Source organism: Crocodylus siamensis, chromosome 1 (genome assembly GCF_052110815.1).
Source record: "Crocodylus siamensis isolate JL-2025a chromosome 1, ASM5211081v1, whole genome shotgun sequence".
NCBI lineage: Eukaryota > Metazoa > Chordata > Crocodylia > Crocodylidae > Crocodylus > Crocodylus siamensis.
Genome location: NC_143395.1, coordinates 138,211,022 through 138,238,700, shown reverse-complemented (window position 1 = coordinate 138,238,700; position 27,679 = coordinate 138,211,022). Strand labels below are relative to the sequence as shown.

General features: G+C 43.7%; 1 protein-coding gene across 4 annotated transcripts in view; it reads right to left on the bottom strand.

Moving 5' to 3' along the window:
• Window positions 1-27,679, bottom strand: part of DISC1 (DISC1 scaffold protein) — a 392,283-nt gene that overhangs the window by 254,316 nt on the left and 110,288 nt on the right. For all 4 annotated transcript variants that reach the window (XM_090044055.1, XM_090044071.1, XM_090044079.1 and 1 more), the window contains exons 4-6: window positions 21,616-21,763; window positions 15,067-15,196; window positions 7,170-7,405 (exon numbers count right to left, since the gene is read on the bottom strand). In XM_090044055.1, the coding sequence (XP_089900181.1) occupies window positions 7,170-7,405; window positions 15,067-15,196; window positions 21,616-21,763 (514 nt within the window). The remainder of the gene's footprint in view (window positions 1-7,169; window positions 7,406-15,066; window positions 15,197-21,615; window positions 21,764-27,679) is intronic.

Here is a 27,679-nt window from a genome sequence, read left to right as displayed (position 1 = left end):
AGCAGCAGGTGGGGCGCTTAGAGTTCAGGAGCCCAGCAGGGTGCGGCTCGAGCCAGCACTGCACATCACAGCAAGAGGCACAGACTCTACCAGGCTGTTTATATCACTGGCTTTCCCTGCCACTCACACGCAGCCCTGGCACTCTCCGGGCACAGGAGGGAAGCCCCAGCCACTGAAGTCAGCTGTCTTTCCACTGAGGCTGCACAGCAGGGGAGGGAAGCCCCAGGTTCCTTCCCTTGGGGGCAGGTAAGGCAGACAACTCCAGCACTTGGGGTTTCCCTCCCATGGCCAGTGTGCGCAAGGCTATGTGAGTGGCAAGGAGCACCGATGATAAACAGCCCAGTGGAGGTTGTGCCCCTTGCTGCAATGTTCAGTGCTCGCCGGAGCCATGCCATGCCAAGCACCTGCGCCCTGCCGGGCACCTGTGCCCTGAATGCCCTGCCTGCTGCTACTGTGCCATGGGGGGGATGGTGGGGGGTTCCCCACACGACTCCATCCTCTCTTACACCCCACAAACCCCCCATATCCACACCCTTCCCCGACAACCCCCAACATATACACATAACCCAACATACCCTATTGCCTCCCCACACACAGCCACACCCCCCACAACTCCTCCACACACAGCTCCACACCCTACCACAAAACACACATACACCCCACAACCCACCACACAAACCCCCACACCCCACCATATACAGCACACACATACCCACACCCCCACACCCCACCATACAAACGCACACACCCACACGCCACCATATACATGCCCCCACCACAATATACAAGCCTAAGAATTTATTTTGAGTTATTATGCAATCTCCTCTATATATAGTACACAAACACAAATCATGGCAAAATTATTTTTCATAATAAAATTAAAATATGGTATAGTAGGTGCTTGACTTTTAGTGTATGATTTGTTGTTGTTTTTTCTGGTTCTAAGATGGCAACCTCCTTCCCCGCAAAGGAGTATTTCTGGGGGCCAGGGGAGGGACTTCCAATGGCAAAGATCAGGGATTAGGAGTGGGGCATCTGGTCCCAAGATGGCGATGAGAGGATGGGGCAACCAGCAAGGGACAGGGCTACCCATGCGACCCTCAACAGTTCACCAAAACTCATTAAGTGGCCCTCCCCTCAAAATAATTGCCTGACCCTGAGATAGGTTTTCAAACAGTTTCAAAAGGACAGATCATCCTTTGACCATTTCCTAAATCCCTCTATTAGTTGAGACTGATCATGGTGCTGTGACATAGCCAGGCTCTGACAGCTTTGCTGTATGGCTTTGGGCAATTAACCTGCCTTCTTGCTTCAATTCTTCATCTACAAGAGAAGGATAGTTATGTTTATGTGCTTCATAAGGTTTTTATAAAAAGCAGTTAGGCCCCATCCTCATGGATAAGGAGTATGAGTTTTTCAATCTTCACCCAAATCAAAAGCCTTAGCAGGATACAGGCTAATACCCATGTTGCTACCTTAGTTGGCCAAGTTTCCCCCTACCTACCAAGACTGCTTGAGACTGCATTTAATGAGATTTAAGCTTGAGAAGAATGTACCACACATAATTGCTAAGTATCAAAGATATTTACTATAAAGCCTCTGTTTTCAAATAACCCACTCCTTAGAACAGATAAACAGGAAAAAAAGGGTATTCATTTGCCTGAGAAGAATAATGCTTGAAAAGAAAAATGATAAGCTTAGAACAACATTCAATCCACATTATATTAATTAGGCATTAAACACTTGACTCTCTTCTTCAAGTACAAAAATATCTGCACAATTCTTCTTCTAACATGTTTTTCCCTTGCCCTCCAAAGTTTGCTTTATTAAGTTCCTATTGTATATTTAATAACATTTAGACCAAAGAAAGGCAAAATAATTTTTGTTTTTATAGTCAGCTGAAAGTTGCTGAATGAGTTTCATTACAGTACACATTGTTTAGAGAGCTACTTCACATCAACCCTGTATTATTCCACTGCCGAATGTAATTTACGTATGCAGCAAATAAAATCGTAAAAGGCACTTCATAACAATCCTTCATTGGCTGGCATGATGCAGTCATTAAAATAGGCATACAATATCTACATTCTGGCACCCAGCTGGCTGGCCTTTAGAGCCCAACACTGTTGAATGAGGACCATCTGTAAGTACCAATGCTGTAGTATTTATGTGCTGATTCATTCTAGTCATAAAGGGCTAAAAAATGTATTCATTGCTACATCTGACGTAATTGTGAAACAATTTAAATATTTCCTCTTAATGCTTCCTTGCATAAAATGCACATTACCAGCAAAACATTTTTCACAGCAGGAATGAAGAACTTCCACAATTATGAAGTCCAAGCTCAACAGCAGCTGATAAACTCTACTAATTTTATTCTCTTAATTGACATGCAAATTCATCCCCCCAGGAATATCAATTCAGAATAAGCTGACTGAATATAAAGGGCTTTCTCAGTTATATAAATTTTAAATGCGTTTAAGCAGTCTTAAAGTTTCTATTTATGCCAGATGCATTATTCCAGCGGTGCTCAACTTTCTGGCCTTGTTGGGCCAGTCTGCAGACTGGATTAAGTCCCTCATGCCAGGATCAGGCCCTTAAGATAGTATGTCCACTGTTTGTGATGCCATGCCCCTAATGACTTCCTTGTTACAAGATAAAGACCACAAGCTCTGGTTCTTAGTGACAAAAACCTTGGCCAGGTTTATTGTCTACAAATAAGCATAGCTGTTAACACCTATAACCAGCTGGTCCATTGTGCTAGCCAGGTTATTTGCAAGCACAGTACACAGCCCTGGTAATCCTTAAGCTCAGTCCAAAGTATTAAGGATTCCTGGGCCTCTTTTTACACACTGATCAAAACCGAATCATGTTTACAGCATATACATCCTGGTTCCCACCAACATCTTCAGGTGATATCATCCATATCCTACTTCTCACCAATAAGTGCAACCTTCCCACCAGATAAAGGTATCCATTTTTCAGGTCACTCTGATCTTTGTTTTGGGATGCTGTACTGGGCTTATCAATTCACCCTCTAAAACTAACCAGCTACTTTTCCAGCACTTCTGTGCAAGCCCTCTATGGTACACCTAGTTTTGTAATCATTGGGGCCTGCTTCAGTTTACATTGTTAGCAGAGCTTTATGTGGTTTATATACATACTGATCCACTACTATACTGCTTCATGCTCCAGTGAGGCCTACACAGAGCAGTCAATGGACATTGAGTATGATCACTGTGACCATGAGTGTGACAATGAAAAGTTGTGTCTGCTTAAAATAAATGCTTGCTAAAGCATCCTGTGACAGCTAAACCAGGCCTTCTGTTTTTTACAGCTAAGAAGTTTAGTTAAAAGCTTAAAGGAAACTGTCTGTGGTAAGGTGCTTGCTAGGCTCTGTGATGTTCAGACCAGGCATTTTGTGTAATTTGTTAATGCATTATAAAATGTACGCCATTTTATAATTAGAGTTTAATTAAAGTTCAGAACCTAGTTAAGGCCAGCTTTGTTAGCAATGGCGCAGCTGAAATTAATCATATAAGGAAAACGCAAAGGCTTGTACTGCTATTGGTTAGTCATACAAGGAAACTTTGCAGCATAAAGATTATGAGTGGCTGTAAGCCAACAGCATAGTTCAAAAGTTATAAATTTGCTAGTACATCCAGAAATCGACAGAAGGGACACGCAGCATGGTAAAAGAAGCTAACTCTAAGGAGGAGCTGTTGACCTGGATTTTGTGGGCCAGTGGATTTTAAGAAGGCCAAAGACTGAATACCAGGGTCCTTCCCAGTAACCCTTTGGACAGCGCAGATTAGGGACAAATAATCCCTAACATCACCTGACTTCACTAGATTTAAGAGGCTTGTCGTATACCAGCCATCAAAGGGGAGTGCCAATAAGTTGCCGACTCAGAATTTTACTGTCTGTCATTGTTGCATTGTTATGCTTTGCATATTGTGTGTTTGTTAGATCAATAAACCTTTCTTACCTTTTACTCCTGACCACTCTCTGAATCCCGAACCCTCCCTCCACGAATGGCTGGGACACATGAGCTGCTTCACATTATTAAAACCCCAGTCTTTTTTCATGGTGCAGAAATCTGCAAGCTAACCTTTCACCTTGAATATGCAGCTTTCATTTTAGAAACACATTTTCCTCCTGCCCTTCTGAATACAAAAGTTTTCTAAGTGCCAAAGAACCACCAGGGTTTTCTCACTAGCATAAGTAGAGGGAAGCAGGCACCTCCAGCCTACGGAACGGCAATTGCTATTTTCCCACCCAAATGGCAGAAGCCCATGCTAGAAGTCTGCACCCATTGGAGCCTCACAGCCCACACCTCTGCAAGAGCTTTCGCCAAACCAATATAGCAGATGATTCTGGGACAGAGCAGAAAGATGCAAGGACAGGAGGCAAGGCAAGATAAATGCAAATACCCCTCAGCTCAGACTGCAGGAAATGGAGTATAGTAAGAATGAAGGCTTCTGAAGTTGAGATAGAAGCAGCAGAAGAGTGAGACCAAGTGAGAATTCCACTCCCACACTGCACAGAAGTGTCAGCACACAGAGGTCAGCCCAAGTCCAGTGGACCAAGTGGAGGATTTGGCCTGGTTATTTTGAAACTAAAAGTTTATTTGCAAAAATAGAATGAGAAAGAAGAAAAAATGACAGAGATGGCTGACAAAAAAAGAGTCATCTGTTATATATTTCCTGGTAATGTCCCTCATACATTTTCTCCCAAAGTGACGGCCTTGTTTCTGATATTGGTATAACATTTCAACCTGGTCAAAAAACAATTTAACTCTCTGGGAACTTAATGTCTCATTATTTAGCTAATATTTTTAAGGGTAATTTATTGATAATGCAAGAAAGAAAAATACTAAACATGCTCCTGTTGCAACAAAAAGACTAATGGAAGGAACTAGAATCCAGACAAAGGCTCTGAAAAGTGTAGGGTGAAAACGCTGCTAAGACAAATTTCACATAATCATAAAATGGGTATGCTAGATACAGACATTCAAGAAGCCCAAGGCAGAATTGCTCTAAGTTGCACAGTTCTGTAAGTGGTGTAGTTTAGATAGGTAGCAAACAAAACACACATTCACCCTTTAGTGGGGGGAGGGGGGAGAATCTTAAAACAGGTTCCACCATTCTTAAACCAGTCTGTGTGTACCAAACTTTCTCTTGAGTTCATAGATGTTAGGGCTGGAAGGGGCCTTACAGATCATCAGGTCCAGCCCTGCTGCACTTGGGCAGGAAAGACGGCTGGGATCTGAGACCCCAGCAAGATGTGTGTCAAGGCGCTTTTTGAAGATTGTCAGGGTTATGGGTATAAATTGGTTGTGTATGACAAACTTTTGTTCTGTTACAAGGATAGACTGGTTTCTAATCATGTATACTGGTAAAAAGTATAATGTCTGTACCTGGCCCTAGAGACTAAAACTTAATTCAGATTAGTGCTGTCCACAGTCTAAATTACAATTTCAAATAATAAAGACAAAGCTTTCCTGGGATGTTACCACATCAAGGCTAAGTACAAACAGTCAAAATGCTCAAGGCTGAATTGATTGAGTCCTTGCAGATTAGTGTAAACTGCAGAGATTTAACTGAGAAAAAACTGGATACACATTTACTTTTGATTCAGGAAATGTAGTCACGTGTCTGCAGTGGCTCACGCGAGAAGCCAGGGGGTGCTAGAGCATGGCTTTCCAGCACACAGCCAGCATGGGCTATGTGTTCACATCCTCTTCCTGCTGCCCGGAGATCTCTGGGATTTGCACTCCAGCATCACAGCAGCAGGACTCTGCAGGGCTGCTCATCACTTCCTCTTCCTGCTTCTAGGTGCCTCTGGGATTTGTAATCCACAGTCACAGCCAACAGTAAGTTTAGCAGGGCAGGGCAATTCTGTACTCAGAGGAAGGGGAATTTAACTCCCTACCCTGGCCCCAGGCCCCAGCCAGGCTTTGCCTGGGGAGGGAGGGGGCAGTCCCAGCCTCTCCCCCTGGCCCCCTCCAAATCCTTCTCTACTGGAGCAGACAGTGCAATCCAGTCCAGGGCTGGAAAGCATGCTGGGATGCCTGGAGAACACTGCTTTAAACTTAACCAGTAAGGGACATGGGACAGAATCATACACCATTTTGACCAAATCAATTAAGTCTAATACTACATTCTACTAGGTTTATCTTAAACCAGTTTCAGCCATTTTGAAACTGGTTTATGTGTACTGAACTGCTGTTCTATTACAGGTTTAAACCAGTTTCTGATCACTTAAACAGATTTATGTGTAACTTCTGTCCCTAGCCCTAAAGCATAACCTCTCATTAACATTAATAAAACTTAACCCCAGGAAATATGAAAGAAAAAAAAGAAAGAAGAGCTTTTAGAATGTACACATTAGTATATGTTAATACATACCTAGAAACTAAAGTTATAACCAGGATTCTTTTATAAAGTCCTGGTAGTACACAAACATAAGATAACATTGTCAGAAGTTGCTTACACACTTCACAGTTGAAGTGCTGCTGATATTAATGGTTATTTAGACTTTAAAAAGCTTCAGATACTTTCGAAAATGGGAACTGGATGTCCTGCAAGTTTTATGTACTGTGTCCACAAGTTTAGCTGTATTTATATTTCGAGAAATCATCTACCTGCACACATTGATAAATGCATCCTCAAAATCTTATAAATATACCCTCCTTCCCTTCTTATAGGCAGTCCCTCATTGCATCCAGGTCTGTTTTGAATGGAAACTCTCTGAGGCAAGGAACACAGCTTTTTATTATTTGTCTGTAAATCAGGAAGAAATTAATGTTACTTACCACATAGCCATTGCTGGGGATAAAGCATATCTGTTGTTAAGTAAATCAGAATAGGTTCAAACCTAAATGAACAGATTATTCATCAAGTGCCAAGAGCCTGAAACTTTTTTTGTAGATGCATCTTAACAAGAGCACAATGAAAAGCATAAAAGAAAGAAGAGTTTGTAAAAAGTATATCTATTTATGAACAACAGCAAGATCAATCCTCATAAATTCTGAACATGTACAAATCAACCTGATCAGATGATATAAGCAGTATGATGGGGAAAGACAGCTGATAAAATGATATAGCCATAACATTTTAAAAGGTTAATTGAAAATGTAGCAGAAAATAATTTAAACTCACAAATACCTCTTTACGGTTCCTGGGAGGTCCAAACTAAATGGAATTTGACATGATGAACCTAAAGTATCATCCAAGGCCTTGCTTATTTCTTGAAGCTCTCTCAAACTTACAAAACCAAGGCAGGCAGGCAGTTCACAGTCCTGCAACTGAATAAGCTTATCTTGAGCTTCAATTTCTCTTCTTAATTGTTGATCCCTTGCTTCTAGCACAGTCAGCCTTGCTCTGAGGTCTTCAGTTTCTTTCTGAATAGAATTGAGACCAGAATTTATTGATTAACCTTATTAAAGAAAATAACTTTGCTGCTAACAAGATGCATGTAATATAAGTCCTAGACAACAACCCGCACATCAGGACGAACGACATGCTTGGGTGGGATGGGCTTCACCTTTCCCCCAAAGGTAAGTGTGCGTTCTCTTCTAGGTTGGCGGATCTCCTCCAGCAGGCTTTAAGCTAGGCTCATTGGGGGAAGGGGAAGATGAGGGCGGAGGAAGCCTTGGACCACTAAACCAAGCAGCACCCACAAGAACTGCCCAGCCTAGACTGACAACAAGCAGAACAAATACCCAGGTAAGCAAAAGGGGCCAGGGCAGTACCGAGACTAGGGGGCTAGTGTACACATCTTCAGGGGCCTCAAATGCCTCTACACAAACTCATAGCATGGGGAACAAGCAGGAGGAATTTACCCCTCCTGCTAGCTGACACCAACCCAGACATAGTGGGGCTCACAGAAACGTGGTGGGACCCAACGCACAGCTGGGTGGTTAATGCCAAGGGCTATAGGCTGTACAGGAGGGACAGCACAGGAAGGAAAGGTAGCGGTATAGCGCTCTACATCAAGGAGGAATACACATCCTCATCAAGTAGCACAAGGTCAGAGGAGGGGCACACAGAAGTGCTCTGGCTTAGAATACAAGGCAGTCGAGAGGAAAGGGACTTAATGGTGGGGGTCTACTACAGACCACCCAACCAAGGGGAAGGGCTAGACCAGGAATTCTTAAGTCAGCTCACAGAGGTAGTTAGGTCAAAGGACGTGGACATCATGGGTGACCTGAACTTTCCAGACATTTGCTGGGAAGAGCAGTCAGCCAGGTCTGATCACTCATGTAGGTTCCTAGCCGAAATACAGTACCTCCATCTAACCCAGGAGGTGCATAGCCCCACCAGGGGAGATGCCTTGTTGTGCTGGCCATGGGCGATGACCTGATGAGGGGGCTGCGGGTGCTCAACCACTTGGGCAACAGCAATCATTGCCTGCTGGAATTCGCCATCCAGAGCAAGGTGGCAAAGGCCTGCAGCAAGGCAACAGCCCTGGACTTCAGGAGGGTGGACTTTAACGAGGTAAGGAGAATAGTCAGGGAGGCACTGAGGTCCCAGAGGGGAGGGGAGTCAGGTGTCCAAGAAGAGTGGTCGTTCCTTAAGGAGACAATCCTCCAAGCCCAAAGGGAAGTAATCCCAACACAGAACAAAGGGGGCAAGAGGGCGCAAAAGCATACAGGAATGTATCCTAGCTAAAAGGGAGGCGTACACCCAATGGAAGGGAGGGGCTATCACCAGGGAGGACTATACCTTGGTTGCTCGGGGCTGCAGGGGGGCACTCAGGAAGACCAAGGCAGAGATGGAACTGGGACTAGCTACCCGGATCAAAGACAACAAGAAGTCCTTTTTTAAATACATAGCGGGTAAAAAGAAGGTATTGGGTAATGTGGGGCCTCTGCAAGACACACTAGGAAATCTGGTCGTCACACCAGACAACAAAGCTAACCTATTTAATGATTTCTTTACCTCCATTTTCCTGAGCAGGGACTGGATGAGCCCCCCCACCGGGACCCCCATAGGTCCCAGGGGAGGTGTACCCAGGCCTAGGGTCAGTGAGGATCTAGTCAGGGAACTTCTGGAGGGACTGGACGTATTTAAATCAGCTGGTCTGGATGATCTCCACCCCAGAGTGCTGAGGGAATTAGCTGAGGTCATTGCAGGACCCCTGGAACGGCTTTATGAGTACTCATGGTGCTCTGGTGTGGTGCCAGAGGACTGGAAAAGGGCCAGTGTGGTTCCCATTTTCAAAAAGGGGAGGAAGGAGGACCTGGGGAAATATAGGCCAGTTAGTCTTCCCTCGATCCCGGGTAAGCTTTTTGAGAGAATTATTCTTACACATGTCCACGAGGGGCCAGCAGGGGAAGTTATACTTAGGAGCAACCAACACAGGTTCATTAGAGGCAGGTCCTGTCAGACCAACCTGGTGGCCTTCTACGACCAGGTCACAAAATCCTTAGACACAGGGGCAGCAGTGGACATAGTCTTTCTGGACTTTAGGAAGATCTTTGACACTGTCTCTCACCCCATTCTCATTAAAAAACTAGGAGACTGTGGTGTTGACACCTACATAGTCAAATGGGTTGCTAACTGGCTGGAGGGCCGCATCCAGAGAATGGTGGTGGATGGGTCATTTTCGACCAGGAGGGATGTGGGCAGTGGGGTTCTGCAGGGCTCAGTCCTCGGGCCCGCACTGTTCAACATCTTCATCAGCAACTTGGACAAGGGGGTGAAAAGCACCCTGTTCAAATTTGCTGACAACACTAAGATGTGGGGGGATGTGGGCACGCTAGAAGGGAAGAATAGGCTGCAATCGGACCTAGACAGGTTACAAGGGTGGGCAGATGAGAACAGGATGGGTTTCAACACTGACAAGTGCAAGGTGATGCACCTGGGGAGGAAGAACCAGCAGCATACTTACAGGCTGGGGAACTCCCTTCTCGTCACTGCAGAGGCAGAAAAGGATCTTGGAATCATTACTGATGCCAAGATGAACATGGGCCGGCAGTGTGGGGATGCAGTCAGGAAGGCCAACCACACCTTGGCACGCATCCACAGATGCATCTCAAGCAGGTCCAAGGAGGTGATACTCCCCCTCTGTGCAGCACTGGTCAGGCTGCAGTTGGAATACTGCATCCAGTTCTGGGTGCCGCACTTCAGGAGGGATGTGGACAACATGGAAAGGGTCCAGAGGAGGGCAGCAGGGCAGGCCCTACAAGGAGAGGCTACAGGACGTGAACCTGTTCAGCCTCCACAAGAGAAGGCTGAGGGGGCATCTAGTGGCCATTTACGAACTAGTCAGAGGGGACCAGCAGGCATTGGCAGAGTCCCTGTTACCCTGAGCACTACCAGGAGTGACTAGAAATAACAGTCACAAGCTGGCAGAGAGTAGATTCAAACTAGACATCAGAAGGTGCTACTTCACTGTCAGGGATCTGGAACCAACTTCCATGCAAAGTGGTGCTGGCTCCTGGGGGTCTTTAAGAATAGGCTAGACAAACACCTTGCTGGGGTCATTTGACCCCAGTACTTTTTCCTGCCATGGCAGGCGGTTGGACTTGATGATCTGCTCAGGTCCCTTTCAACCCTACCAACTATGAAGTGGGCACAGGTGGCAACAGGTATTGCCTAGCTGCCCAGAGCTTTTCACCCTGTTTTCACATGCTTAGAACTTTGCCAAGCTTTGACTGTTTGACCTGACCGTCTGTATGCCTAGTGGATTTGCTTTCTGCTGAATTTTATTAAAAGGTTTCAACCAAAACAATCGGCTTTTTATCTGGAAAAATAAGTTGCTTTGACTACGTCAAAAAAGAGACCTTACAATCACTTTGTCAAGAAGCTACCACACCTTGATTTGGAGCAGGGGCTGAAATTTGGCTGGCAGATACCCCTGGCATAAGAGATGTACCTTTTGCTCGCTAATGGAGTTCTGCTGTAATTTGGGCAAGTTAGAACTTCCAAAACATTTTAGTTCCCACATGTTCCACTTTTAAGAGTTGGATGCCTCTTGATGGGGGCATCACCCCATGTCATGGTGTCCCAGGAGCAGGAACCTCTTCCCAGCATGGGGGCTGTTCTGCAGATGGGGGCAGAAGTTGGGGGTCAGAGCTGCTGAAGGCTACATGGGGCAAGCAGCAGCACTGGGGCTTGGAGTCTCCAAAACTCCCCTAGTACTACTGCTGCTCACCCCACGCAGTCCATGGCAGCTCTCCTTGTCCCACCCCCACCTGTACCATGGCCCTCCCACCAGGAAGAGGCTTGTGCTCCAGAACAGCATGATGGCAGGGTGCCGCCCTCGCCAGGGTCCCTCTCTTCTCACCACTCCAGCTGACATGGCCCCTTGTGCAGGGTGGGGAAGGGAGGGGTGCTATTCCCCACCTCTGCCCCTGGGGGGACTACAGTGTGGTCTGCCAACCCCAACTGCCACCAATTACTCCCTGCTTGGGGCAAGCAGCAGGATAAGCTCTCTCCTGCCACCTCTGCCAGATGCCAGAGGGAGGGGGGAAGAACACAATTTCCTGCCCCCTCGCCTAAGGGGGCCATGCCAACTGGCCTCTGGCCATGCTCCCACCCTGCTGCTGGAGCAGCAAGGGGGGAGCAACCCTGACAGGGGTCAGCACCCCCTGTCATGATGTCCCAGAGCGTGAGAGTCTTCCAAGTGGAGGGGCCATGTTGCGGGCGGGGGTGGGAAATGCTGCCATGAACTGTATGGGGCAAGCGGCAGGGGCACTGCAGGGAGGGTTTAGGGAGCTATGGCCAAATCTCCGAGTGCTGGTACTACCACTTGCCCAGCACAGTCCACGGTAGCTCTTACCCCCAGCTGCCACCCCCACCAGCAGCGCAGGCCCCCTGGTGGAAAGAGGTTCACGCTCCCTGGACACCATGACAGGAGCTGCTGTTCCCATCAGGGGCCCTGCCCCTTCACCGCTGCAAGGGTGGGGGTGGGGCCAGAGTTCTGGCCAGCATGGCCCCCTAAGCGAGGGAGTGGGGACAGGGGTTTTTCCCCCCATGCATGGCATCTGGCAGAGGGGGCATGAGGTGGCTTATCCCCCCCACTCGTCCCACACAGGGAGCGGTCGGGCCTAGCAGACTCTGCTGCAATCCCCCAAGGACAGAGGGACCAGAGAGAGGACTAACCCCTCTCCCTGCCCCCCCTGCCTCAGGGCCCAGGCCAGCTAGCATCCAGCTGCACTCCCACCCCTACCACTGCAGCAGTGAGGGGGAAGCACCAGGTGGGCCCTGGCTCGGGTCCATGTCAGCGAGACAGGGAAGGAGGAATTAAACCCCCTCCCTGGCCAGTTCACTCCAGGCTACTACGTGAGCTGGACGCCCCCCCACTGCACAGCTTCCCTGCAGCCGAGGGCTGCTCTAGCACTCAACCCTGGCTTCTGGCCTGAGCCACTGCCATGTGCCTGCATTTTCAGAGTTAACAGTGAATGTCTATTCACTTGCAAATTGGTTCAATCTAGGCAGGCTATACTAACTTGCAAAGATTGAATCAATTCAGGCTTTCTTAATGTCTGTCCCTAACCTGAATTTCCACATGATATGACACAAGACACAATTTTTTTCAAAAATGGTCATGAACTGTGCATTCTCTATTTACTAAATGTTCAACAGCTGGGATCTCTATCACAAGGGAGTCCTGAACACTCATAACTGAAACTGAAGTCAACAAGAACTAGGATTTGAATACACAAAATGATAAAAATGATAAACCACTAAATACATAATAAGTTATCCTTAAAAAAAGCAATCAATAACCAAAATTAGTATGCACTTTTGACAACAGTGTCTCAATGTGTTAATTCTCCATCTGTTAAACGGAAGTAATAATACCACTACCTCAGAGGGGTGCCATGAAGTTAAAATTCATTACTGTTTCTGAAGCACTAAGATGCTACAATGATGAATGCCACAGAATAGCCTATAAGGAAATTAATAATTCTGTATGCATACCAGCATTTGAGTGCTGTGCAGCAAATAGGCCTTGGGCCACCCATTGAACAATAATGAAGATAAAATGGTATACTGAATAGCTGCTCATTCCATGAGCACCATTCATCATCTGTACTGAATGAGACAGGTGTCCCAGGAAAAATAAAGTATGAGATCATGTAATTAAGGACTGTATCATAATGCATTCACATTATGCAAAAGCATGCTTGATTTGGCATTTCCCAACTTTTTAAAGCCTGACTTCACAACCTTAACATCCTTTTAATGGAATTTTCTGTATAGGACTTAAATAAAGGTTAACATTTCACTAAGGCAGTAATGCTCCCTTTGTGAAAGGCATATTGAAAGGTTTCCTGCACTGTACAGATTATTCCCATTCTATATTTTTGTTACTTAAAATAAGAAAAAAGTTACTGCACATTAAAGGACAGAATTGACTAAAAAAAAGCATCAGCTCAGACCAATTATTTCCTTTTATCCCTTAGATTTCGCAGCAAGGGAACAGAACAGCTGATGTTTCAAGCCACCGGCATTTGTCAAGGAAGTAAAGGTCAGCAGGCCAAAAACATCAGTTTTGTTTCTTTCAGTCTAAAATCAGGCTTTTAGTGTGCACAAAGGATAATTCTGTCTGTACTACCAGTTTGGGAATACTGCCAGATTTTTAATAGGCCCCACTTAATACAAAAACCTCTAAATTCTTTGAAAATGTACTAATTGCAATGGTTGCAATAAAAGAAGTCTATAATGGAATGTATAGAAAGATGAACAGGACTTGGTTTTCTAACATGCTTCCCATACTCAAAGTATTTTGAAACGGTTTACAATGTTAATTAGATAACAAACTACAAATCTTGACTACACCTACAGGGAAGCTATTAGACAGAAACACAGCTTATACATGTTCCTATGGTATGGAAAATTTGGCCAGATAACTGAATTCTCTTTTGTTCTTTTTTAGAAATATTATAACAACATTCTCTTGGGCAGCCACCAAGAGAGATACAAAAAGGGGATTTCGTTTAGTCATCTCAGCAAGGGACTAGTATGTTGTTTGACTTACTGGCCATAAACTGGAGTCTCATCATCTAAATCTGTATGTGTGCCAAGATCTCCAGTATGACAGCTAGATCAATAGCGACACTTTACATTTCAGCAGCACGTTACATTTTGAATATTTGTAATTGCATGCTACCATATGTCTGTTCTAATAGTTTAGCAATAAATCAAAGAAAAAAAGCATCAAGAAATCCTTAATTGTTAAGAAAAAAAGCACAGCACAAAGCACCTCTACTTAATCTAGGAGCTCTCAGTTCTTTAATAAATATCCTCTCCATTTAACCTTCTCCTATCATCAGACCCATTGAAGAAAAAAAAGGAACTCATATGAAGCAATGAACCCTCACAAAAACATCGCAGGAGTAAAGGCAACAATATGGTTCAGACAGATTCCTTCCTAAGGCTGACTAGGGAGTATCAGAGAAAAGGTTTAAGTATTAGGAAATCTTAAACAAATTTTGGGGGTAGAGAGTCAAAAAAGAGTGGTCTACAGTTGAAGAGCATGTAGGTATTTTTATACATACATTACAAGAGAAGCCATTCTAGAACAGACAACATTCTCCAGCCATTCTCACACATCCAAATCCAAATGGCAGGAGAGCCTTGGGATTTTGCATATTAGTTCACAGTTACTGTTGGCAGATGCTGACTTGTTAATAACAACCACCACATCACTACAAAATGTACAGATTGTCATTCATGAATGAAAGCTGGTAAATTGTACATTGATGACTGCATCTGACTACTAAAAACTACTAAAGATCAGTGAATTTTAGAGAAGGCAAATTAGACCTCTGAACATAAAGCGCATACTTAAAAAATAATGAGGAAAGTTAAAGCACAGTCATGAACAACTGAGCCTTCAACTCTTGTATGTCTGTAATAAGATTCACAAAACTTGTGGTTGTACTCTCCAGTCATCAGTTAGATAACCAGCTGGACAACAGCCAAAGCTTCTAATTCAGGCACAGAAACAAAGTCACTATACCATCCACTTGTTTAATTCTGTGCGAATGCCTACAAGCTACTCCCGCCCCACCAGCAGTTCTCGCAAACCACTTTACAGTCTTGTTACCTGTAACCATGTCTTTTCTTGAAGAAGCTGGTCTCTCTTTGCAGTTGAAATCTGTATCCTCTCATGGTAAGCAGGACTCAGAAGTTTCTGCTCGTTTTCTTGCCAGAGCTGCATTTCTTCACTTCTACCTCTTTGGAAATGAGAAACATTAGACATAAATATTGTGACCTAGATATTCAGTTCCTGAAGTCTTAAGACAGAGACAGAAATGTTACACATTACCCTAGGACTCTCAGTGGCCCATCATCAGAATGGGATGACTAATTTTTTAACAGAGCAAACTAAAAACAGGATTTAAGGAATGAAAATGCTATTTTTTATACGCTTCCTTTGTTTTACGTTTCATAACATGCTCACAAAAAAAAAAAGGAACTCTCGTATAGCTTGAGGCTTCTTCCAGCTATCTCATTTTTCACTGAAATCACCTACTGCTATCTCAAATGAATAGCTGCAGGCAAACTAAAAACATAATTTCCCATCACATAACTGAAGAGAAAAAAATCTCCTTTGGGGGTAAAAAGTTTAGAAACTTGCCAAAGTAGTTTTTGAGGCTTCTGTCAGCTTTTAGAGAACACACTAGAGATCAACTGGATTTTGTGCTTCTGTGGAGGGAGTTATCCCTCTTCTGCATAAGTTCTTTCAAAACTACTATCTTTGGGATTCCTTGCAGTAGTTAGCACTCAACAATCAATTTTTGCATGACTGTTCCCTAAGGAAATCAGTACAGTACATTAAGGCTAGGTACAGACATTCAGGGAAGTTAGGGAGAAGTTAGGTGTTAAAAGTGGCCACCCAGTATAACTTAGTTAGCACAGGTATGGATCTTACGCTTATATTCCTAGTTAGGTCAATCTAAGTGTGAACTTTACAGAAGTACCAGGAAGATTGGATCCATCAAAAAACAGCTGACCTGACCTAAGGTAACTGCACCTTGGGGCTAGTCTAACTTAGATCATGTATGGCAAGACCAACCTAAATGAACTTCTATACATGTTCCCAGCCCCGTGCCTGCATTTTTCCTATCCCCTACCCCATCTCCCCCAGCACCTGGCCATTTTTAGTCCTCTGGCCCCTTCCCCCACCCCCAGATAGACACCCCTTTCCCCGCCAAACCCTCTGATCCTGCAAGCAGCTCCCAGTGCCAGTTTTACTAGTGTTCACTGCTGCCAGAAGTCAATGTCAGAGTGGGGAGAGAGGTGTGGGCAGGATATGAGAGAATACATTCACTGGGGGGAGTTGTTCATTCAAAGATGGGGTGGGGAAATTGGTTGGCTAGAAATAGCCCCTGGTATTGGGGGGGAAGCCACCCAATCCAGCTACCCCAATCCACCCCAGAAAATCATGACACCCCCCCCCAATCCTACCAACCCTCCCCCACAAAGCTGCTAGCTCCCTCAATCTGCCTGCCCCTCCCCCCACCCTGACGTACTTCATTCAGGCCCCCAGGACTGGTGAACACAGGTTAAACCAGCCCCAGGATTGGTTTGCAGGTTCAGGGCCCACCAACTCCTTTGCAGACCCTGCTAGGCCCTCCCAATCCCAAGCTACCCTGCAGACACTGTTAGCGCCCTGACCTCACAAGCCCGCTCCACTAGCTCCTCCCCTGCCCCATCCTAACTCACCTGACCATTTTTAACCTGATCTAACCTCCTCCTAACTTCTCTGAATGTCTGCAGGTACCCTAAGTGCGAAATTTAGAGTAGGCCTTTCACAATACACCTGCAAATAATGCAAGCATGTTTTCTTATGCAGTCCTCTGTCTTAGCGCATGCATTTCTCTGTCAATTTATGCATGCAGCAAGTAAATGTGGGTTTACCCATTAAGACTGAAAGTGCATTTTAGTATCATTAAAAAAGGTCTGGTCTAAAATGAATACACCAGTCAAGGACAAGGTTTTAGTCATGACTTCGTAATGTTGTCCCACAAAATTTATTTGAATATCTGCCAGCAATAGATACTCAAAATGAGTTTGACCAGAGAATTACTGGCAAACATGAGTTAGGCATTCAGATTTGAAAACTGTGAATCTCACATCAGAAAAGAATCCCACATCAGAGGAAAAAAGTCCCTAGTATCATCATAAATCACAAGATAACTATGTACATGCATGTCTGCAAAAACAAAATAGAAGAAAGAATCATCTGTGTATATTATGTGCTAGATCACTTATGTGTGTGTGTCTTCACTGATTACAAATCATTATGCCCTCATCAACCCAACAGTACATAAAATTCTGTACATAAAAAATGAAGTGCCCATTTTTGTAATATGACATCATACAGGTCTTATAGAAAATGATTTTTAATCTTGCTGGCAAAAAGCCTAGAAAAGTCACACTATGAAAAAAAGTTATTCTTAAAAGAAAGTCATCAACTTGGAAATCATATTTCCATCTAAAAACTCAGTACCTTATCTTGTGCCATTACAAACAACTCAAAATTATTTCAGGGCAAGAATAGTTTCATGGTTTTTTTATCATAAAGGTTATCCAAGGTCTATGGTGGAGTTTCCTAAATAAGCTATTGACTAATTGGGACTCAGAAATCTCTCTCCTTCTTCATGAAAAATTTCTACAGGTCTTGTGTTTGTTCTCAAGCAGAATAAGAAGTGTTGAAAATTTAACATTTTCACGGAACAGAATTCTTTTATTTCAGTTTGTAGGGAAAAGGTTATCGTAATAAAGGTAATACACCCTACTGCAGAGCCTGAAGAAGAGAAATAAGATCAACCGAAAAATGAAACTACAAAAAATGTTTTCAAAGGCAACAAATGATAACAGGTTATTAGCCATGACAGAAATAGTCAAGCTAAACCTGAAACTGGAGCGATAGCAGAAAAGCAAAGGGAAAGAAGAGGTGGATGGTGTTTTTCTGACCCATACAAACAATCATATGAATTTGTCAGTGAGGGAATAAAAAAGGCTTTACAATATTAAGAAAAAAATCATCAGGACATACTATTTAAAGGATTCTGTATCAAAATAAAGATTTTTTTTTTAATTAATCCATTTCCTAGAATTCAAGCTGACATAACCACTTTGAGATAAGGATACTTTATACTATGTTAATATATGCAAGGGACACACCCCTTAATGATTAACCATATAAATAGATGGTACTCTGTCTTTGTATCATAGCTCCCTTCTGTCAGATGAGGTCACACACAAGAGGTGACCTTAAGAGAATATACTTATTTTAAAACAAATTATATTGCCATCTATATCTATATCTGGTTGATTGGTCTATTTGTTGACCAATTTCTTTTTGTTGATTGATCTATTTGTGATATCTATATCTATATGGCAAATGATATTGCCATATATATCTATAGCTATATAGCTATAATTTGCCACATATATAGACACAGGTACCACAAATAAACCAATCAACAAATAGATATTGGTCAACAAATTCAAACTGGTCAACAAATTGGTCAATGAGTTGAGATCTGGACACCGAAGCAAGCACACCTGTGCCCATGTGCCCTTGGTTCCCCTGACCCCACCAAGCGAAGCAGAAAGGAGTGAGGAGCCAGCAGCAGCAAAAAGGTAAGCTGGGCCGGGAGAGGGAAGGGAAAGCCAAGCCGGGCTAGGTGTAGGGAATTGGGAAGGGGATTTCCTCCCTTCCCATCCCTACTTAGATGCGCCAGGCAGGAGGCATGCTCCCAAGCCAGGCAAACAGGCGCACTCTTCAAAGGCGTGCCAGATTTTGCACAGGAGTTGCACAGGAGGGAGAGCAGGAAGGGCTTGAGACTCCATGCATTGGAGTCAGCGGCTTTAGACAGAGTTGTCAGAGTCATCAAGTGAGTGCATGTGAGGGTCTTTAACGGGGGTGGTGACTCAGAATGCAGCCAGGGACCCTGCCCCAGTGCTGCCTCCCGCCCAGAGCTCCACTGAGGCCTCCACCCAGATCGAACCATTGAGTGGGTCGATGGCACCCGGGCCCCCTGCCTGCAGGGGTTGCCTGACAGGCCCTCGAGGACCCAGGGGTAGCAGGAAGGCCAGGGCTCCCCTCACCTGTCCCACGTGTGCCAGGATTGAGGCCCTGGAGGAGCAGGTGAGGGAACTCCAGGCAGAGGTGAGTAGGTTGTGGGGTATCAGGGTGACTGAGGAGGAGATTGATAGGTACTCCCATTCTCATTTTGTAAGTATACATAGAAAGCAAAAAGAAAGTACAGGGTAACTTAGGGCCCCTTCAAGATGAACTAGGGCAACTGGTAACAGACAGGATGGCCAAGGTGGAGCTTCTAAATGATTTCTTTGCATCCGTGTTCCTGGACATGGATAAAAATACACATCCCATTGTGATCTTATGGAAGCCCAGTATAGATACCAACCCACCAACTGTTCGTGCTGACATAGTAAGGGGGCACCTGGAGGAGTTGAATGTATTTAAGTCAACAGGCCCTGATGATCTTCATCCTAGGGTACTTAGGGAATTAGCTGGAGTCATAGTGGAGTCTCTGGCACAACTGTTGAGCACTTGTGGCACTCAGGACAGGTCTCAGATGATTGGAAAAGGGCCAATGTGGTCCCTATTTTCAAGAAGGGGAGGAAGGAGAAACCGGGTAACTATAGACCAGTTAGTCTCACCTGTATTCTTGGCAAGACCTTTGAGAAAATTGTTAAGGATCACATTTGTGGGGGACCAGTGGGTAAAATGATGCTAGGGAGCAATCAGCATGGGTTCATAGCAGGCAGATCCTGCCTGACTAACCTGGTTTCATTTTACGACCAGGTCACAAAATGCTTGGATGGAGGAATAGAGGTAGATGTTCTTTACTTACATTTTAAAAAGGCTTTTGACACAGTGTCACACCCAATTCTTACAAATAAACTAAACAGTTGCAATGTAGATTATTACACAGTCCAGTGAGTAGAAAATTGGCTTATGAGGTGCACCCAGACAGTGGTGGCAGACAGGTTGGTTTCTACCTGGAGAAATATAGGCAGTGGAGTCCCCCAAGGCTCTGTCCCAGGACCAGTATTATTCAATATCTTCAGTAGTGACTTGGACGAGGGAGTAGAAAGCACCATGTCCAAGTTTGCTGATGACACCAAACTATGGGGGGATGCACACAAACTAGACAGCAGGGAGTGAATTCAGGCTGATTTGGACAGGCTGGGGAAGTGGGCTGAACAGAACAGGATGCAGTTTAACAAGGATAAGTGTCATGTGTTGCCCATGGGGAGGAAGAATCATCAACACTCCTGCAGCCTGGGAGGTACCACTCTAAGTAGCACAACTGCAGAAAGGGATCTCAGACTTGCAGTCAACTCCAAAATGAACATAAGTCACCAGTGTGATGAGGTAATAAGTAAAGCTAACCCCACCCTTTCTTGCATTAGTAGGCACATCACAAACAGGTCTAGGGAGGTGATACTTCCCCTCTTTGCAGCATTGGTCATGCCACAGCTGGAGTACTGCATCCAGTTTGGGCACTGCACTTCAGGAGGGATGTGGATGGCCTGGAGAGGGTTCAGAGGAGGGCCACTCATCTGGTAAAGGCCTACAGAAAAAGCCCTATGTGGACCGATTGGGAGACCGGAACTTCTTCAGCCTCTGCAAGAAGAGGCTGAGAGGTGATCTCGTGGCTGCCTACAAACCTAATCGGGGTGGCCAGCAAGAAATAGGGGATACAAGGTTTACCAGGGTGCCTGTTGGGGTAACTATAGTTTCATAAACTGGAAGAGACAAAATTCAGATTGGACATCAGGAAAAAATTCTTTACAGTGAGGGTTGCCAAAATATTGAATAATACCTTCCTCGGAGGTATTTAAAAGGAGATTGGACAGACACCTGGATGGGGTCCTCTGACCCCAGCACTCATTCCTGCCCAGGGCAGGGGGTCAGACTCAATGATCTAATAGGTTCCTTCTGGCCCTAACATCTATGAAACTATGAAATAGACCAATTAACCAATATCACAAAAAACAATCAACAGATTATTACTGCAGCTAACTCCCATTACAATTATGGGTACTTTACCTAGCACTCATGTAGGTCAAAAAGAATCCACATGTTTACTGACAGTAACACAGGAGACTTTGTAAATGTGGAGTTGCAGGGAAATAAGATTTCTGACAGAGACACCTAGCAACTGAGGATGGCTGCCAATACTGATTTAAGAAGGACGACTTACATTTAATGAAACTACTCATGGGTGTACCAAGAAGACAGAGACCCAGAAACACACATGTAAAAACAGGAAAAAAAATTAGTTAACTGCATCCCCAAGGTCAGCTAAAGCATCTTGCATTCTCTCTCTTTGAAGCTATTAGCCCTTGTGAGAGAGACTGCAACTTTATTTTTGGGATCTGTGTAGTGATGAACATACTTTGGAGAACAAAGCCACAGTTACAGGGTTAGGCCCTTGTAGAAAGACAAAAATGCTACAGCATTTACTAAAAGTATCTCAGAAAAGATGAAATATCACTATTCTAAAAGTCTTCTTGCATTTAGAAGTTAAAGTAGTCATTAATTTTATCCAATATTTCAAGCAAAAAAAAACTGAAACAATTCCATGTCACAAGCTGCCAGTGAACTTACCGATCCGCAGCCCGGGACAGTGCTGCTTGAACTTGCACATGAAATCTGCCCAAGAAGCTGCTAATTGAAGGATGACTTGAAGGAAGCTGAAATTTTAAAGAATTCTTCTCTCTCTCCAGTTCTTCCAGTTTCTTTTTAAATTTATCTGCTACAAATGACAAAGCACAAAAAGCTGACATTAATTTTACAAATACAAACAGGATTATGTTTTACTAGACAGAAAGCAAATTGGACGGCCATCCAAATAAAAACAAAACAAGAGAAAAATGAATGGCATACTGTACATAATATTTCCCCTTTGTTGATACTCATTTCATTTTGCTCCAGGATAAACTAGTAAAATTATAATGGATAACATTGGACGTATGTCAAATTATTTACTTTTGTGACTATAAAAAGCCTCATTCTACAGGCCTCCCATATTCAATACTCCCATTCACATCACTGATAATTTTAACTCAGTAAAGCCTGGCAGATTTAGCTTATAGTATACAACCCATGCAATACTCCTAGAGGATGTGTATTAAAGAAATTAATCTCTATAAAAATTCCCTGTGCAAGTCCAATTTCAACCAAATTCATCAGATGGTAGCAACATGTCTGGATCTGACCTTTAGATTTTCACAATTCTGAAAAGCAACCCCATTACTACATAAGAACTGGACAGTATGCTGTATCTTAAGTTAATAAATTATGAGCAACATCCAGGCAATGAATACACATGTAATTAAAGTCTATCAACAGGGTCCACAGGGAACCATTAGTAAAAGACATCCTTCTTGTCCCTCTACCATCTTTTGTTCCAGTTACGTTGATGCTAGCCTAACCAGCAAAGCCATTACACAGAGCAATCTCATATTTTTTTCTTTTATATTGAAGGATGACCTGCTCCTTGACACATGGGAGGATAACCACTATGGGCAGGGAGGCATGGTCCCTGGCAGGTCCTGAACCACTTTCATTCCCATTCAGGGAGGGTATATTCTGAGCTATACTCTGAACATACTCTATATTCAAGTTGCTGTTAGGGAAGTTTACATGTGGATACAGGTTTCCCTCCATTTATGCTGGACATGTGTTCCTAGAAAATGGCGCATAACTCGAATTTGCATAAAGGAAACCCACTTTACAATGTAATAAATAGGGATATGTTCCAAGGCCTCAACTGTACTGACCCCTAGACCCATTTCTACCACTTCTACAAGACAGTTTTGGTACTCATCAGCAGCAGACAGTACACACCATCACAGGGTGGTGGTGAATGTTACCATAATGGGAATAGCAACTACAGAAACACGTGTCAGAGACAACGAGCAAGGAGGACAGATTCGCACAAAAGACTATATTTGCGGGGGTGTCACTCCCACAATGCACCGCACAAAGCATCTGACTGCAGGTTTCCACTACATCGATTGCATAAGAGTGAATTTACCTGACATGTAACAAATTTTTGGTATAAAAAGGGTCATTGCATAAGAGCAAATTTGTGTATACAGAACCCACATACAGTGAGGGAAACCTGTATTAGGAAAAACTCTTTTACTAGGAGGGTGGTAAAGCACTGGAACGGGTTACCTAGAGGGGTAGTGGAATATCCATCCTTTAAGACCCAGCTCAACAGAGCCCTGGCTGGTTGGGGCTGGTCCTGCTTTGAGCAGGGGGTTGGACTAGATGACCTCCTGAGGTCCCATCCAGCCCTCATTTTCTATGATTCTATGAATAGGAGCTCTCCATTTACCTCCTTGGGGTCATTCTCCAATGGCAGGAAAAATTGATCCCTGCTCAAAGCTGGCACGAAAGAACATGCTGACAATGAGAAGAAATATCTGCCCTTACTGAAAGGCGGCATCACAAGACGGTATGGGACCAGTTTCAGTGCCCATCACCTCTTCAGTATCAGGAACATCTCCAAAAAGGATATCTTCTTGACTTTTTCTTCACTGTCCCATCCTGGAGTAAGACAACTGCTTAAAGAAATGGTAGCCAAATGATCTGGTTCTAACCATCACTTCCAAATCCAAAGTGATATATTTTGAGATGTGTACTCCTGGACTTACCATTCCCAGAAGAGGGGGACTCATAAGCAGAGCACTCATCCAGAATATGGCACTGAGGTAGGCAAACAAGGTGGTAGCCAAGGTCATCCTTGATGGGGATTAACCCGTTGCCAAACAGTCATGGCTTGAAGCCTGACAGAGTGGATTCTGTGCAGAATACAGGGAGCACCATGCTCCCCATGCTTATCTCAGCTGTATATCACCTCAAAGAGAACACCAACTGAAGGCACTGGAACCATGGCAGCCCCCACACAGGCTATGGAGTAGGTGTGAAAAACGGTAGGGGATAGGCTTAAACTATTAGCGGCAGTGGAACTGCAGGAGCTATGAACTTTCCACTGCAGAAGTACTCCTACTGCTCACCTAGGATATGGTATCTCGATACAGATTCCAGCAAGGTACTATGTCTGCATAGTACAACTAAGCACTAAATAATTTTTTGATCAGCACTTGGTATCCTTTGTCTTACCACCTACGCACAGAAGTACTAAAACGTTTTAAGAAATGTGTGTCAGTGGATACACAGAGACAAACAGAGAGCTGAACTTCAGCTTCTGCAGATGCTCCAAGAAGGGACTATAAAAAACAACTGTTCTAAGAACAGGTCAGGGAGAGGTCATTTCCTGAATTCTAGGTTTTAGAGATTCTCAGCTGAGGAAGAAAAAATTGTTCCATTATAATGCTCTAACTGTTGTTGCATAACATGACCGGCCAACCCTGCATTTGTGCATCAGCCAATCCACATTTTGTGCACTTGGCTAGCCTGCCTTTAATCATTTTACACCTTAGGATATACAAATAACGGTTCTTTTGGAAGGAATACAGATGAAGGCATTCAAATGCCAATTCAGTATTTCTCTCTCATTAATTCTTGGCTGCACTCTGCTTTGTACATCCCAGCCTAGATGGCATTCAATTAGTTTCTACTAACAGACATTTTTAAATAATTTGCTCTGATTGGTGCTTTTTATAAAAAAAAAAAAATGTTGCTGGCCACATCTGCTTATCATCTCTCAAAACCAAATGATCTTTTATCTTTTCAGCAATATTTCCAAATAGGATTTAGATATCCCAATTCTGAGCCCTGCAAAGAACACATGGAGTAGAACCCAGAGCCCTGTGTTGGGCTTCTGGGCTTCCTATACTGGGCCTGATTAAAACGTTGCTGTGTCATGTGCATTAAGCATCTTGCATTTGGAAATGGCCATGGAGGCGTTTTACCTAAAGCTCATTTGAGAAGTTTTAGTTAAGCACCCCCACTGCCATTTTGAAATATGGGATGCTTAATACACATGACAGCAAGGCATGCTGGAGCATTCTAATTAGAAGTCTGTCTTCCAGCAGACTTGTTTAATTAAGTCTGCTCCAATGTGTTCTAATTAAAACATGTCAAAGAATATAGGTACCCTGAGCTCATTCAGCCATGCCAGAAGTGGAGTACTCCTGGGCTTGTGCAGGATCCCAGGGGGATTTAATGGATCAAAAACAGAGATACCTATTGCGCTTAGGTTATTGTGCAGCTGCCAGGGAGGTTTTTTGGATTTAGATGCCTAAATTCTACCTTATTCCCATTTCAGATAACCAAGCCCTTTTTTAGATTTAATGCCATAATCCTGCAGCTTCCCTAATTAACATTTGAGGAGCAGGGTAGGTTAATGTCCATCCAGCATGGATCACATAAAGGATCACAACACAAACAGTAAAGATGTATCTTTTCTTCCCCATCAGCAAAATAATAATGCAGTACATAGAAAATGGGTCCATTAGTTGGACCCAATGGGTCCAATAACTATCATCCAGTACTTATTAATTTTATAAATTGTATGCACTGGTCTTGGAAAACATTCATAAGAGATATATACTACTAATAAAGTTTATGACAAAAAATAATAAAGTACACACACACACACACAAACAATACCACTCTTCTTATCCATTTTTTAAAAATGTTTCCTTAGGTAATGTAAATAGCAGAAAAGTAGCCAAAAGCTATCATATGATAAAGGGAAAATTTTCCCCTGCATTAATCTATTATAGAACCTAACCCTGAGTTGCAATCTCCTCAACTATCATCCAAATTCATTGGGGACAGGTGTTTTTTCCAGCATCTTACAAAACACTTACTTGGACGTTTATCTTGCTGGGATCCTTTGACCCCAGCTGACTTCCTGCCCCTGGGGCAGGGTGTAGGACTTAATAGTTTTCCGAGGTCCCTTCCAGCCCTAAGGTCTATGAAATCTATGAAAACCAAGCCCCTATTTCACATTAAAACCATACAAAAGACATGGGATATACAAAAGATTAACTGATTGGACTGAAGGAGAAACTAATATTCCCTTTTGGCTGTTCGCACAGCAGTGGTACCCTTCAGCATAAATATCCTTCCATGTACTGCAGTGCTACAAATCAAAAATAAAACAAACAGTTAAACTAACAGCTGGAAAAGAACAATTTTTACCTTAAAAAACAACTGCTACCTTATATTTTACACACTAGTGTAAACTAAAATTACAAGTTAAGTACAAAGTTCTTTAATTTGAAAACAGGAGTAAATGATCTGCTCAAGATGCTATCACACCTGACCAACTGAGAAATTGTTTAGATATGCAAAGCAGGCAATAGGTCTAAAGGACTGCTATTTTGAGACAGTGTGTGCTGATGTTTGGAAAGAAGGTACATGAGATCAGACTGTTATTTGGAATGTTTTATTTAAATATTTGAGTATTTTCTGTTTCTCCTAGATACCCAATTCTTCACCAAACTCTGGTATCCACTGAGGCTCTTTTAGTGGCATGCTTTAGGTGACAAAAGAACTATTAAAGGAAGTCCCACAAAAGAAAGAAAGGTCCAGTCAGGACCTCCATTTTCTGCAGGCTTGAGAATGGCCTTCGGGAATAACTCTGGAACATCTTTACCAACCTGATTCCAGGTTTGGAGCATGCGAGTACATGGCTGTCCAGACCAGGGCATACTGCCACCAAGTTATAGAGATGTCCTATGTCTGCTATCTGCTTCTCAGACACCTTTGTCACCAAAGAGAAGAAAGCCTATTGATTCCAAATTGAGGCCCTGCATATTAACCAATTACTTCCAGACCCCACAGGTAGATAAAACTGACAGTTTCTGCAATACAGAATTTAACAAATCTGAAGTCAGTCATCATCAGCTGAGAACTTCCTAAGCAATATTCATCAATTTTTCCTTTCTTGCTGGTGTGACTCAGGAAACAATTTCTTTAGGATTAGTGTTTTCAGGTCTTGCAATTTGTGTGTCCTAGGACATTTGTACACATGCCTGCACCAAAGGTGTTTTAGTTCAAAAGTGCATTGCCACCATTTTCTTAGAATTGATACACATTTTGCCATTTATACACATGCACACAACACAGCACCAGCTTGCAATTAATCAAGTCTGCTCCAACATGCCAGATCTCCGGCTCATCAGAGCAGACAAATGTATGTGTATAAACGCCCTTAAAGCCCAAGTCTTGAAGTGTTCCCACTCACTGCTTTAATTTGTAAAATAGGAAGCTTTGACATTCCATAGGGGTGCAAGAAACACTTATTCTAAACTGTAACAAAGGGAAGAAAAATACTTATTTGTCAGCAGCAGGATGAGAACCACCACCCCACAGAAGCCAACAAGAGTAGACTAGCAGCTGCAGCAATTTACAAGCAGCTGCTGGATGAGGCTTAGCCCTGCCAGGGGCAGAGCAGGGAATTCTGGCCAGCTGCCAGAATCAGGGAGAGAAGTGGTGGGGAGAAAAGAAAGACAGTGAAGGAAAGTCAAGGACGCCCACTCACCAGGAGAAGAGCTCCAGATGGAGGAGCAATGGAGAGGGCAGTTCTTGAGAGCCACAACGGGCTCAATGAGCTAGAATGCCGCTGGAGGGACCACAGGAGTGGTGAGAGAGGGGAGTGCCTGCTGGGGTCACCAGCAGCGCCCCTTTAAGGGTTGGGGGGGGGGGCAGTTAGTTCCCTTTAATTTAAAAAAAAAATTTCCAACAG